General features: G+C 39.6%; 2 protein-coding genes and 1 non-coding gene across 3 annotated transcripts in view; 1 reads left to right on the top strand and 2 right to left on the bottom strand.

The window, feature by feature from the left end:
* Nucleotides 1-5,259, bottom strand: part of skic3 (SKI3 subunit of superkiller complex) — a 29,184-nt gene extending 23,925 nt beyond the window's left edge. The window contains exons 1-9 of the mRNA XM_030772841.1: nucleotides 5,199-5,259; nucleotides 4,631-4,764; nucleotides 4,269-4,412; nucleotides 3,927-4,018; nucleotides 3,736-3,811; nucleotides 3,187-3,330; nucleotides 2,538-2,636; nucleotides 2,254-2,362; nucleotides 1,411-1,551 (exon numbers count right to left, since the gene is read on the bottom strand). Of these exons, the coding sequence (XP_030628701.1) occupies nucleotides 1,411-1,551; nucleotides 2,254-2,362; nucleotides 2,538-2,636; nucleotides 3,187-3,330; nucleotides 3,736-3,811; nucleotides 3,927-4,018; nucleotides 4,269-4,412; nucleotides 4,631-4,720 (895 nt within the window). The 5' untranslated portion in view covers nucleotides 4,721-4,764; nucleotides 5,199-5,259. The remainder of the gene's footprint in view (nucleotides 1-1,410; nucleotides 1,552-2,253; nucleotides 2,363-2,537; nucleotides 2,637-3,186; nucleotides 3,331-3,735; nucleotides 3,812-3,926; nucleotides 4,019-4,268; nucleotides 4,413-4,630; nucleotides 4,765-5,198) is intronic.
* A 740-nt stretch (nucleotides 5,260-5,999) lies between these two features.
* On the bottom strand, nucleotides 6,000-6,118 carry LOC115827016 (5S ribosomal RNA). The gene has a single exon (XR_004025803.1). It is a non-coding gene; the product is annotated as a 5S ribosomal RNA (ribosomal RNA).
* Nucleotides 6,119-10,852: 4,734 nt separating this feature from the next.
* rtkna (rhotekin a) overlaps nucleotides 10,853-13,234 on the top strand; it is a 51,278-nt gene continuing 48,896 nt past the window's right edge. The window contains exon 1 of the mRNA XM_030782586.1: nucleotides 10,853-10,969. Within this exon, the coding sequence (XP_030638446.1) occupies nucleotides 10,853-10,969 (117 nt within the window). The remainder of the gene's footprint in view (nucleotides 10,970-13,234) is intronic.

Genomic DNA, 13,234 nt, shown 5'->3' with positions numbered 1-13,234 from the left:
AGAGAATCTGTGAGAGACTGTGTGTTTAGAGAATCTGTGAGAGACAGTGTGTGTTCATAGATGATGTGAGAGACAGTGTGTGTTTAGAGAATCTGTGAGAGACAGTGTGTGTTTAGAGAATCTGTGAGAGACAGTGTGTGTTCATAGATGATGTGAGAGACAGTGTGCGTTTAGAGAATCTGTGAGAGACAGTGTGTGTTTAGAGAATCTGTGAGAGACAGTGTGTGTTTAGAGATGATGTAAGAGACAGTGTGTGTTTAGAGGTGATGTGAGAGACAGTGTGTGTTTAGAGATGATGTAAGAAACAACGTGTGTTTAGAGATGATGTAAGAGACAGTGTGTGTTTAGAGAATCTGTGAGAGACAGTGTGTGTTTAGAGATGATGTAAGAGACAGTGTGTGTTTAGAGGTGATGTAAGAGACAGTGTGTGTTTAGAGGTGATGTGAGAAACAGCGTGTGTTTAGAGATGATGTAAGAGACAGTGTGTGTTTAGAGATGATGTAAGAGACAGTGTGAGTTTAGAGATGATGTAAGAGACAGTGTGTGTTTAGAGAATCTGTGAGAGACAGTGTGTGTTCATAGATGATGTGAGAGACAGTGTGTGTTTAGAGAATCTGTGAGAGACAGTGTGTGTTCATAGATGATGTGAGAGACAGTGTGCGTTTAGAGAATCTGTGAGAGACAGTGTGTGTTTAGAGATGATGTAAGAGAGAGCGTGTGTTTAGAGAATCTGTGAGAGACAGTGTGTGTTTAGAGGTGATGTGAGAGACAGTGTGTGTTTAGAGATGATGTAAGAGACAGTGTGTGTTTAAAGATGATGTAAGAGACAGTGTGAGTTTAGAGATGATGTAAGAGAGAGTGTGTGTTTAGAGATGATGTAAGAGACAGTGTGTGTTTAGAGAATCTGTGAGAGACAGTGTGTGTTTAGAGATGATGTAAGAGACAGTGTGAGTTTAGAGATGATGTAAGAGACAGTGTGAGTTTAGAGATGATTTGAGAGCTTCACTCCTGAATCCTGGAGGTCATTGTTACTCAGGTCCAGTTCTCTCAGGGCACAGTTTACTGACTGTAGAACTGAGGCTACAGCTTCACAGGACTGTGTGTTTAGAGATGATGTAAGAGACAGTGTGTGTTTAGAGATGATGTGAGAGACAGTGTGTGTTTAGAGATGATGTAAGAGACAGTGTGTGTTTAGAGATGATGTGAGAGACAGTGTGTGTTTAGAGATGATTTGAGAGCTTCACTCCTGAATCCTGGAGGTCATTGTTACTCAGGTCCAGTTCTCTCAGGGCACAGTTTACTGACTGTAGAACTGAGGCTACAGCTTCACAGGACTGTGTGTTTAGAGATGATGTAAGAGACAGTGTGTGTTTAGAGATGATGTGAGAGACAGTGACAGTGTGGACTCACCCTGGGCCAGGCTTTGAATGGCACTGTCATACTTCCTGTCCTGTAGGGCTATGATTCCCATGCCCATGTGGGCCAGCGCGCTGTCTGGATCCAGCTCTGACAGACGAGTAAAACAGCTCACTGCGTCCTCGCCACACACTCCTGTCATTACACACACACACACACATCACCACTGAGTGAGGACAAAAACATTACACACACACATCACCACTGAGTGATGACAAAAACATTACACACACACATCACCACTGAATGAGGACAAAAACATTACACACACACACACATCACCACTGAGTGAGGACAAAAACATTACACACACACATCACCACTGAATGAGGACAAAAACATTACACACACACACACATCACCACTGAGTGAGGACAAAAACATTACACACACACATCACCACTGAATGAGGACAAAAATATTACACACACACATACTATTATTATTATTATTATTATTATTATTATTATTATTAATTATTATTCACCAGGAGCAAACAACCACAAACAACAATTATTGCAGTAAAAGCAGAGGTAAAAGTAGTGGCAATGAATATAACGATAATAAAACTGTCCACAGAGACCACAGATAAAAACTTTAAAGCTTATACTCTGACATCTCACGTAAATAAACCTCAGATTTAAAAAAAACACAACCATGATAGTACTCCTTAAGAGGAAAAAAAACAAAAACAAAAACAAAAACAACACAATTTCAACAGGTGGAGAGTGCAGATTTCATGGCAGAAAAGAGAAGAGAGCGCAGAAGAGAGTTCAGATTTCGTGTCAGTTTGTGTAAAACAGAGAGAGATGAAAGTGTGAGGTGGTGGTTCTGTACCTGCTGTGAGGTAGTGAGAGGCCAGCGTCTCTAATGGGAAGACTGAGGTGGGACAGAGGGACAGCATGTTCTCACACACCTCCTTCATCCTCCTCTCTTCATGTGGGAGCTACAGAAAAGAAAGAGAGAACCTCCAAATGATGCCACTAATGACTCGCTTTCATGTCTGACTCCACAAAACTCTATAAAGACCCGTTCCTTTCTGTGAATGGAACTAAACAGAAGCTAACTGCTTCACCCAGCTGAATGAAATGAAAAGTGGAGATGCAAAATGTGTATCTTACTTTTGAGAGACATATGATGTAATCTTCTAGCAGTTTCTGATGGTCTTCAGATGGTACATCTTCAGTCAGATTCAAGGCCTTTTCAAACGCTTCTATTAGCTGTTATGAGAGAAGAGTGCAATATGTAAATACTATAAGACAGTTTCTCTTTCAAAAGAAGAAAATTTGGTTTTAAAACATGACTTTGCCATAAAGCCAAATTAAGGGTATGACTCTATACTTAATCCCAGAGATACACTGAATGACTACTGCTCATTAGCATATGATACAGTACAATATCAGGATGTGAAATGCTGCATTTCCTATACATATATTCAAGCAAATGATAAATAATGATGTAAACTTATTATAGATTGTCAATAAGCTGTTATAAGTGATTATAACTGTAAAGGAGTCTTTTCAATGTACCTTATACCAGCTCCATGACAGGCTATTCATGTACAGTAGGCTTTATGTTACGTGTGACACAAGAAAATTACTCTAATCATTATTAACATGGTTTTATAACCTGAAACACAGAACTATCTATCACAGAAGACAAACAGACTATCACTATTTCAAACCATGTGCACATGGACAGAGTTAGTCCATCCATTTTTTTACTGTAATCCACAAGAAAAACACTGGTTAGCAGAGTGTGTATCCTCACATGCTGTTGAGTCTCATTGTCCTGTGTCTCCACACTGTCTTTAAGCAGTCTAGTCATCTCTCTCCACAGCTGGAGCAGATCCACCTTCCCTACACCCCCCTCCGCTTCCCTCACCTGGATCAGCCGACGCCACGCATGCGCCACCTACAGCACACACACACACACACACACACACACACACAGCACCTGTTGAAGGATCTGTCAATCTTCTCTTTCTCAGACAAACACACATACACAGCTTCTTTCTCTCTCTCTCTCTCTCTCTCTCTAAAACACACTCATGCATACACACACTAATACTAACTGGCTGTGGTAAAGAGGCAGCAAACAGAGGTACTTCAATTAGACTACTTACAGACAATATTCAAAGATATGAGAATCATTCTGATTTGGGCTATTTTTCATTAAAATTTCAGGAAATCAGAAAAACAGCCTTTGAAATACAAAAGCATGGGCACAAATGGACACAATCTAAGAGCTTTTTTTTTTTTTTTAACAGTGAGACATTTCCAGAATTCTCTGGAAAGATCATTTCGCTCTCTCACAAACCTCCAAGTCATTCTTCTCTGCTTGATAGATGTCCACCAACTTCTTAGTCACTTCATGATATTTGACCTTATCTGAACTGAGAGACAAGTATAGGAGATAAACAAAACCCTTCTGTAACAAGGGAATACAGACCATTTGTCTTCTGGAAGTTTTAAGTGTTCATTTTTTTTTTTGAGTCAATCAATATTCACCTTTCATATAGTGTTATGAGTTTCTGGTAAACACTGGGAAGTTCAGCTTTGAAATCTTGCTGGTCACTTTTTTCGTATAGATTTGCCAGTCCCTGTGAAAGAAATATAAACAATATAAACAAGACATATAAACAAGTACAACTGCCTTGCTTGTTGAACATAAAATAATAATAACAATAATTTCAACAATAATAATTACAACAATAATGACAGGAAGAAGAAGAAGAAGGAGGAGGAGCTGAGCTGATTACATAAAAGATTCATTTAAAAAAAACACATTGCGCTGTGAGTGAATAGAAACGTGTATCGATCCTTCAGCAGTGCAAATGCATACGTGCCTACCTGCCAAGCTAAGAGCTGATCTGGGTTCAGCTCTACAGCCTTTTTATAGGCAGCCTGAGCCTGGTCAGGCTGCTCCAGCTCAGAGGCAGCGACTCCAATGAACACCCAGGCACTGTAGTTACTCTTCTCCACTTTGAGCACAGCCTGCAGTGACACAGTCAGTTAGGGAGAGACAGTACTGATCTATACACATAAAAACAGCTTATAGCACCAGAGGAGAAAACACATGACAACAAAGCAAGACAGCATGAAACAGTATGCAGGGAGAACACTGAAGTAAAAGGTTAGATGCGTTGAGTGAAGGGAATGTCTAGAACTAGAAAAGGGATTAATGTGTTGCTACGAGAGACCAAAGAGCTCACCTTGCAATGTTTCAGAGCTTCTTTAAACTCTTTGTTTTTGATGGCTTCTCTTGCATTTTTCAAAGCTGTTTTGACTTCTTTGCTGGACATGGTGTCTGAATGGGAAAGTTTTCGCGAGACTATTCGCTTACCAGCTAAAAGGGAGACCAGTTTAGACAAATACAGGACGTTACGGGGGGGGTAAAAACCCTTAACTGTCACTGACAGCTAACAGCACAGTTCTTCATTTGACCATTAGAAAGTTACCTGTTAGCACAACACAACTGGAGAGATGTTACCTCGAAAGCACTGACCTGTCACACTGTTTTCTAAATACACACACCAAATTAAAATAACGTTTGTCAGGCACGTATGTCTAAACGGTTATTTGATCATTTGTAGGGATGACTCGGCAAATATAAGGCAACTTAAAGTAGCAGCTAACTGACTTGGTTCGTTTACACTCTCTCTCTCTCCAGCTAGCATTCTAAGCTAAAGATTCTTTAGCCGTCACTATTGCCATGAAGTATCCAGACAGTAGAACCTGAAAAATGTTCTATTTGTAATGGCATGAGTCACGTCAGTATACCTTTTCTCTGATTCCTTTTTATTTCACTCTGTCACTTCCATCCTCTTACTCAGAAAGAAAATCGCAATAACACACCTCAATTACAGATCGGAAGTATGGTCTGATGTGTTTCCTGTTTCATTATCGCTGCATTCACGGAACATGGTCTTTTTTTTTCTTTTTTCTTTTTTTTAAGGAGGTAAATTCTAGGGTTAGAATGAAAAGATGTGTCCCTAAGTATTTCGACGGAAAATAAAGATACTCGACAGTTGATATGTAACACGATACAGTATTTCGTGACAAGTACTTCTGAGAAAAATAAAATGTAAGGTATTTAATTGTAGCCTTCATGTAAGAATCTTTTTAGCTGTAATGTTAAACTGCAGTATATGCACTAACATTGTTTAACGGTGAACGAAAAGTCTTGCTGCTACTCCAGAACATAATCCTGCGCATAGACTGTAGTCCTATCTGCAACCCAGCTACCGATAAACTATAGGTTTCTTTCAAACAAAATATTAAAACTATGCCTTTCATTGATTCTTTTATATAAACTTGCTTCTTTGGAAATGCGTTTATCTTCATAAATTCAGATAAAATCTTATTAAGTTCAAAACGACGCTTTTCATAGTTGAGACCTCATTCCAGATTTTGACCATAGGGTTAGTGCTTACTAAACCATTCATACTGATCACCGGCACTGTTGTTTGGTGTTATTTCTTGTTTGAGGTAATCAAATAAGAAGTGAAAAGTATTTCATGGTTTCTGTCAAGTAGATAATAACAAATAACGGTAGCAACTGACAAATGGCAATTCGAGAAAAGCTTACGGCACCTGGTATTCCCAGGCGGTCTCCCATCCAAGTACTAACCAAGCCCGACCCTGCTTAGCTTCCGAGATCAGACGAGATCGGGCGTATTCAGGGTGGTATGGCCGTAAGCGGCTAAATTAGAGAGAAAAGCAGTAAAGTATTTATGACTAGGAAAGTTCTGACTGCAGTATTTTAATTATTGATCGAAAGACTGACATAAGAGACAGTTGAAGACCTTTTTCGTTTGTCTTTTTATCTAAGTTGTATTTTTACATATTTCTTAGTTCTTTTATATTATAAAACCTGCATAATTAAAAGAGAAACTTTGATGGAATTATATCTATAGACAAGAAGGAAAAAATTAAAAAATACATGAGCTCGTTTTCAATTCTTTTATAATCAGATTCGTTTAAAAAAAGGGGGGGGGGGATTTGTGTGTGGGTGTTTTCTCTCAAAGATTTTGAGTTAGAACAATTCCGTGACATTTTTGGTCGACGAGGGTACCTGATGTTCGGAGAAGAGACAATTAATGTGGAGTGTTAAGCAAATCCAGTTTGGTAAAAGATTACTTCGTGCAAAACACGCCCTGATCTAAAAATATGCCTCATTATTTGTTGATCGTTGCTGTAAACAAGAAGCGTATGATACGACAAAATGACCGTCTGTCTAGGTCAGGTTTTGTTCAAACCGTGATGCCTCAGCGCCTCTGCACTATGTTTAATGCATGAGTCTGTGGGATGTGAATTATACAAAGCGTTTACACTAACATCTGTTGATTTAAAAAAAAAAAAAACAATAATAAAATAATAGAAAAGTTGAAGTCCTTGCAATGAGACTACGTTGCCACGCGTTTGGCCAGTTTATTTAAAATCCCTAAAACGATGTAAATTAATTGACGAATAACGTTTATAATTATTCTGTTCTCTATCACCCGGGTTACTTAACGTGCTGCTTAATCCCGGTTACTGTATTATTTATATTTTACCAGTATACGTTATGTTTTTCAATGTACTGTTCCTTTTCTTTTCATTCAAATCATCTTATAGAATTAAGTTATTTCGTGCTTCTCTAAAGAAATATCCTCATGATGGCTTTTTAATGCTGATTGGAGCGGGACTTCGAGATTAAAATTCTCTCAAATGTATAGTATGCAGTATTTATGGTCTGTATGTATGTAAACCACTTGACCACTAATCATAGCCCACCGCGCAGTCTCATCCGTGCGCTTTGTAGGTCCTGGTTGAGAGCTGGATTGTTCCATAACTGAAGCAGTTCGTTTTACCCGCCTTTGGCTCTGAATAGGGAACCTTAATCTCCATCACATACTGTGCAGAGAGAGAGTACAGACCTCTCTGAACATTTCCGCAGACTTTATTTCCATATCATACATACCGTGAAAAAACTCAAACATTCATGCCACGAAGTAGAAATATAATGTTTTCTGATCATTTTTGACACCAGTTAAAGCTGTGAGTCTGTGAGAATAGGAATCCCCTGACTTTGTGAAGATCTTTTGAACACTGCTTGGACAGGACCAGTCTTTTCCCTGAGCTGTCCTGCCCATCACACACAATTAACAGGCATTGTACAACTGATCCTTCAGTCATGTGAATCAGTAAAGCTTAACACAGGTGAAGGCTTGTCAGCTTCATATGCTCATTCAGCAATGCAGTTTATATGGGAGGACATGGAGGATGTGCTTGCAGTAAATGAACATTGAACAATGAGAGTAGATTACACAAACACTTTTTTTAGTCTTTATACTATCCATATTTACCACAGTAAATGTGACTTTCACAGTAAATGTGAATTTTGCCATGAGAGCATTTGTCTAACTTGTGTGTGTGTGTGTTTGCTTTGTTTATTTTTGCTTTATTTTTGTTTGTTTTGTCTTTATTGCCAGTTTACAAATAGAAATTCCAGAATATCTTGTTTTTGTCACACAGAAAAGCCCTGTGTCTCTGACTGTTGGGAGCAAACATAGACTATATGCTATCAGTGAGATGAGTGAAACTTTTGAGAAGGAATATGTGGACTTATGTGGACTTTCCATCAGTACAGTGAATGTGTGTGTGTGTGTCTGTGTGTCTGCGTGAGTGTGGGTGGGTGAATCCCTTGTTTCTAAGACTAATGAAAGAAGGTTATTGTGTACTATTTTTATGTGCTGTCAGACTACAGCTGCTAGGCACAGCACTGGCTGCTGGGTGAGACATTGTGTGCCTGGTATGGTGTTTACCCTGATGTCTGTGTGCTTACAGTGTTTTGCTGCAGATGAAATCACACTCATTACTTTGTGCATTCTTTCCAATCTCTCACACAGTGATGCCTTGACAGTTACTGAGGTATCAATAGCCGCGGAAGGTTGTGGAATTTCAGGAATGAAGGATTTATCATTAATATGGATAAAATTCTTAAAAATGCAGCCATCAGGAGAATAGATAAGAAGTCACAATACTGAGGCAATGGTATTTTGCCAGCTAGGTCCTGTGATTTAGACTACACCTCTGGTGTCTTTCCTTTTATGGCCAGAATTGACTCTAGACCATGTCAGCACATAATCAAACTTAAGTGAAAAAACACACTACACATGAAAGAAACAGCTCACTGTCATAAGGGAAAATAGTTAAGAGGGTCACATAGACATCCATACACTGTGAGCTTCTAAATCTGTATGGTATGTATATGAACCTCTTCTGCCTGTAGTGCCATTGCTTCGGCAGCAGTTTTATATGCAGTGGCAATGGGAATTACTCATCAGCCACGCCTTTTGTGTGAGCAATAAACATTCATATGGAAAAGGAGAGCAATAACATATTAAAAACACTCAGTGAAAAAGCTAATACGAGCAAAATGGGGCTAATTTAGCTTTTATTAGACGGTAGTCTGTGTGTGCTTCAGTTTAACGAGCGATCTGCTTGAGCGGGTTCCCACTGAGCAGACACATCTTTTTCATTCAGCCAGTGAACAAAACCAAACGGAAAATATCTACACACCTTTAGATGTCAAATCTGACTTATATGTGATACACATGCTGCATTGTCATAACCATCATATCATTATCATTTCAGTGAATCAGAAATGTAATCTGTACAATCTGTCTTTGGCCCTAAGATGTTGATGGACGTTACAGTTACTTCGGAGCACTGTCTCCATAACTTTTTCTGTTCCGCGTCTGAATTGTTGAAAGTCCAGTTTCAGTGTTAAAAGGCCTGTTTTGGTAACAGTCATTCCTCCGTTTCTGATAAGGATGGAGAACAAGCATGTAGCTGAGAACAAGCATTAAACCATTTCCTCCTCGTGTCAGACCCTTCTTACAGGAAGAGCAGGGCTCTCTGGGAATTTCAGAAGTGACTGATCTGTGCAATGACCTCAGACCCTCTCAGTAAGTCATTATTCTTCTTTAACAGAAAAACTATGATAGTTTAGATACAGCAGAAACGCAGTGTGAATGTCTTGTCATTGTATTTAAGCTTAAAATGTATATTATCATCAGCAGACTCATTTAGAGGAATAGGTATCCATACAAATGTTAGCATGTAGTACTTACAACTTATATTTGAAATTATTATCACTATATGTGATATTTCTGTATGAGAAATTACCTCATGGATGCTCTTTCTTCACTTAAGACCTTAGAAATCCTCTCACAGCAGGACTGTGGAAGCAACCCCCCCCCACCCCCCCACCAGGGCTACTATGCAAACTGAGCCAGTGGACAACTGCCCCTAGTCTACAACAAATTCTTCCCTTAATTGGCCAAGGAGGAGACTATAAATTGTGTTGGAGCAACAGAGTAATTGCCCCCCCCACCACGCTCTTATCTCAATACTCAGTGGACAGGTTCCCTTCTACGCAGTCCAACAGTTTATTAGTGTTTGACAAATAGTCCTGCACTGCAGAGGACAATGAAGGTCAAGTTAATGCTACTTTGGTATGTACCAAGTCAGCCAATACACTGTATGTTAAACTGCTTGCTCTTTCACTGGCCTTGGACATCAATATTGGTATGTCTAGAAAATAAAGAAAATAATGATTTGAATTTGTTCAGGTAACTGCTCATATTGGTTCTGGAAGATAGATAGATAGATAGATAGATAGATAGATAGATAGATAGATAGATAGATAGATAGATAGATAGATAGATAGATAGATAGATAGATAGATAGATAGATAGATAGATAGATAGATAGATCCAATCTTCATTCTGTGACTTGGCTCCATTGGTAGACATTTAGAAGCATCAGTAAGTTGTGTGTGTCTGTGTTGCATTCCACTGAGTGATTGCTTTAAAAATTGATTGTTTTAAACATAGAGAGTGCTTTCAACGAGAATAATGGTTGTGAAAGCATTCGCAGCGTGACATAATGATAACAACAAGGATGAACTGGTAAAAGGTTTATAACTTAGCCAGTTTCTCCTCTTGTCAGACTGTGAAGTGCCCTGACAGATTTTACGGGCAGTTCACGCGCTGCGTCCATCCTGTGCGCTCATTATCGTGCTGCTACATATCTCATCGATAGAGGTCGCCCGCGAGCGTGATAAGGGAAAGGTTTCACAGCAGGACAGACTCCCCTTGGAAATCTGCGCTTTCCCTTTGTAGATAGGGAACGCGGATCAGTTGCTTAAACCTGTGGCGTCTCTGATTTACTACTCCATGTCAATCCAAGAGGAACAACATGTAAATCTGTTTATTTTCCCCGTAAAATAGTTACGACTTAAGCGGCTAGGTCTGTTGTCCTTTCGGATGGAAAAGCTGTTAAACTTTGAACAACTGAGAAACCTCGTATGTTTTTGAGGCAGTTAAATTACCATCAACTAGAGAATAGCGAATATCCCCAAAGAGGATAAAGCCAGAAACACCGTTATGTTTTGCCGAAATCAGACGGGTAGAGCGACCATTGCAAGAGGATCAGCTTTGGAGATGGAGATACGACGAGGGAGATTCAGACGAAGCTTTTTCTTGGATATGCTGACGTTACAGGTAAATTAAAATTCCTCTGGACCACTGCATTAGGTGGCCCCGGAGAGATTCAGGTCACTTTAGCTAACTGTTGCACACTTAAAATGTTCACAAGACATTGTTTCAGTAATAGACAAGAGGGCTGAAATGTTCAATGTTGTGAAATGTGCCTGGCAAGTTTTTTCTTTTTCTTTTTCTTTTTTTTTTCTTTTTTGGTTAAAAGGAACATTTTCATTAAGTGCGATAAGAGTTGTTTAACAGCTCCAACGATACTGAAACATCTGTCTGGCCTGAAACATCTCTCTGTCTACCGCATGCGCTCAGAAGGAAAACTACGTTTGTAGAGTTTCTATTTATTTACTTATTTGTTTATCTTTTTATTGGCTGGTTCGTTGGTTTGCTTTGTCGTTTTGGCGCATAGGCGACCATAAACTACGGTGTGGTACAGTGATTTTCGTTAAATTTCGTATTTTACAGGCTTCTGAGAATTTTGTAATGTAACCGTGTTACCTCCCTTCTAACTCTTCTGTCTTGGTAGATTGAAAAGCCACTGAATGTGGGCGTGTTAAAGCAGAGATCAAAGGATTAACTCCAATTATTCTGCATCGCCCGTTTATTTGGTTGTGGTTGATGAGATCTCAGATTTTCGCAAAACCACAATTTGCCAGTGAAACGGTTTTTAGAATCCCATCTTTGACGTAACAGAGTATGTCGTGCATGTTGTATTGTTCAGTTTAATGCCAAGAAAAAGGGACCAATTACAGCATCTGCACGCCATTTTCTTGTGATTTTAGAAAAGTTGGCTGACGTGAACGAGTGCAGAGTCGAACCTTTTGAAGAGAATATGCTGGAACGTTATTTTGTTATAATGTAGATTGTTCTCTCTCTCGCTCTCTCTCTCTCTGTCTCCCCAGTTTGTATGTGGAATTTTTTACCACAGAGTCAGTATAATAAAGATGTGCGCTTTAGAGAAACAAGTTTATATTTGTCTTAGTGTCACTCAGTATCAATTGTTTTATGTTCACACCATTCCGCAGGGTAGTTAGTGCAGAAGTAATATCTGATCTGGTCATTTCATTCATTCTTTATGACGGCTGTATCAGCACCAACTGTCATAGGTACCCATACAGTATCATTATTTACCCACACGTATTTGTTAAATGTGAAATGTATGGACAGATGTGCGTTTTGCAAGTATTAACCCATGGTTATATATAAACCACTGAGTTTTGTGCCAGTACTTCTAATAGATATTACAAATTTGCTGTGATTCCCATGTTGCTAAAATCAGTGACAGGTCTGTACCTGGCTCAGGTTTATCAGGAAGGAATTAGTTTACCTGCCAGCAGTAGCCCTAATGTGGTATAAAACCAAGAGTAGGTCAGATCCCAAAGCATGTCCCAGGCCTTAATTCATAATTCAAATGTACATTCAGGATGTTGTGCTTCACTGCTCAGTCGACACCACAAGCCCCCACAGCCAGTAGTCGCCATCTGTAAAGCTACAGAAAACTGATACATGATGTCCTAATGCAGAATCTGGACGGATAACAGGCTAATGAGGCCCGATCTGGTTTTGAAAAGGATCCATTTACCCAGTGCAGGCTGGTGCAGGAACTTAGTGTGACTGGACCACGTGAACCACCCTCTCAAGGCTCACAATGCAACCATCGCAGATTCTGGGCTTGTGCAGGCAGCGGCCAGGGAGCCAGGCTGAGGTTACCATGGTGATGTAATTAGGAGGAGAGGAGGGCTACTGAATCGGATGTTTTGGGGAGTGAGTGAGCCTAATGGAGAACTTGGCTGGATTTGTCTTCAGGAACTCATTCATCACCGTAATAAAAACGAGTCTGTCGGCTTACTGTGCGGTTTGCCTTTGGGATGAAGTCACTCTAATTAAGCCAAGACTTTTTTTTCTGGGCTTGACAATGATTCAGAAGATGACTTTTTTTTTTTTACTCCTGTTTTTATTTTGATGTCATTCTCTATTTATCAAACAAGCTTCAGTTTAGCACTCTTTCAGTCTGAGGTGTAGTGCTTGGATGAGATGTAGTATAAAACAGATGTGTTGATTTACAGTTTGGGAATAATTCTTGTATCCACAGTATTTCTCTGGAAGCGGTGTCAGAAGTTATTGATGGCTCCCCTGCTGGCAGACTGGCTGTTTGAAGGCCTATGCTGCCTCAGCCTATGTGATATTCTGCCCATTTTCCCATCTGTGTTTGTGTTTCTGCATCTCTATCCTGGTCTCTCCACGGCACTCTTACTCCAGAGTCTCAGTGGGCTT

Source organism: Chanos chanos, chromosome 1 (assembly GCF_902362185.1).
Source record: "Chanos chanos chromosome 1, fChaCha1.1, whole genome shotgun sequence".
Taxonomy (NCBI): Eukaryota; Metazoa; Chordata; class Actinopteri; order Gonorynchiformes; family Chanidae; genus Chanos; species Chanos chanos.
The sequence above is the reverse complement of the archived record's forward strand: the minus strand, read 5'-3'. Positions and strand labels throughout refer to the sequence as shown.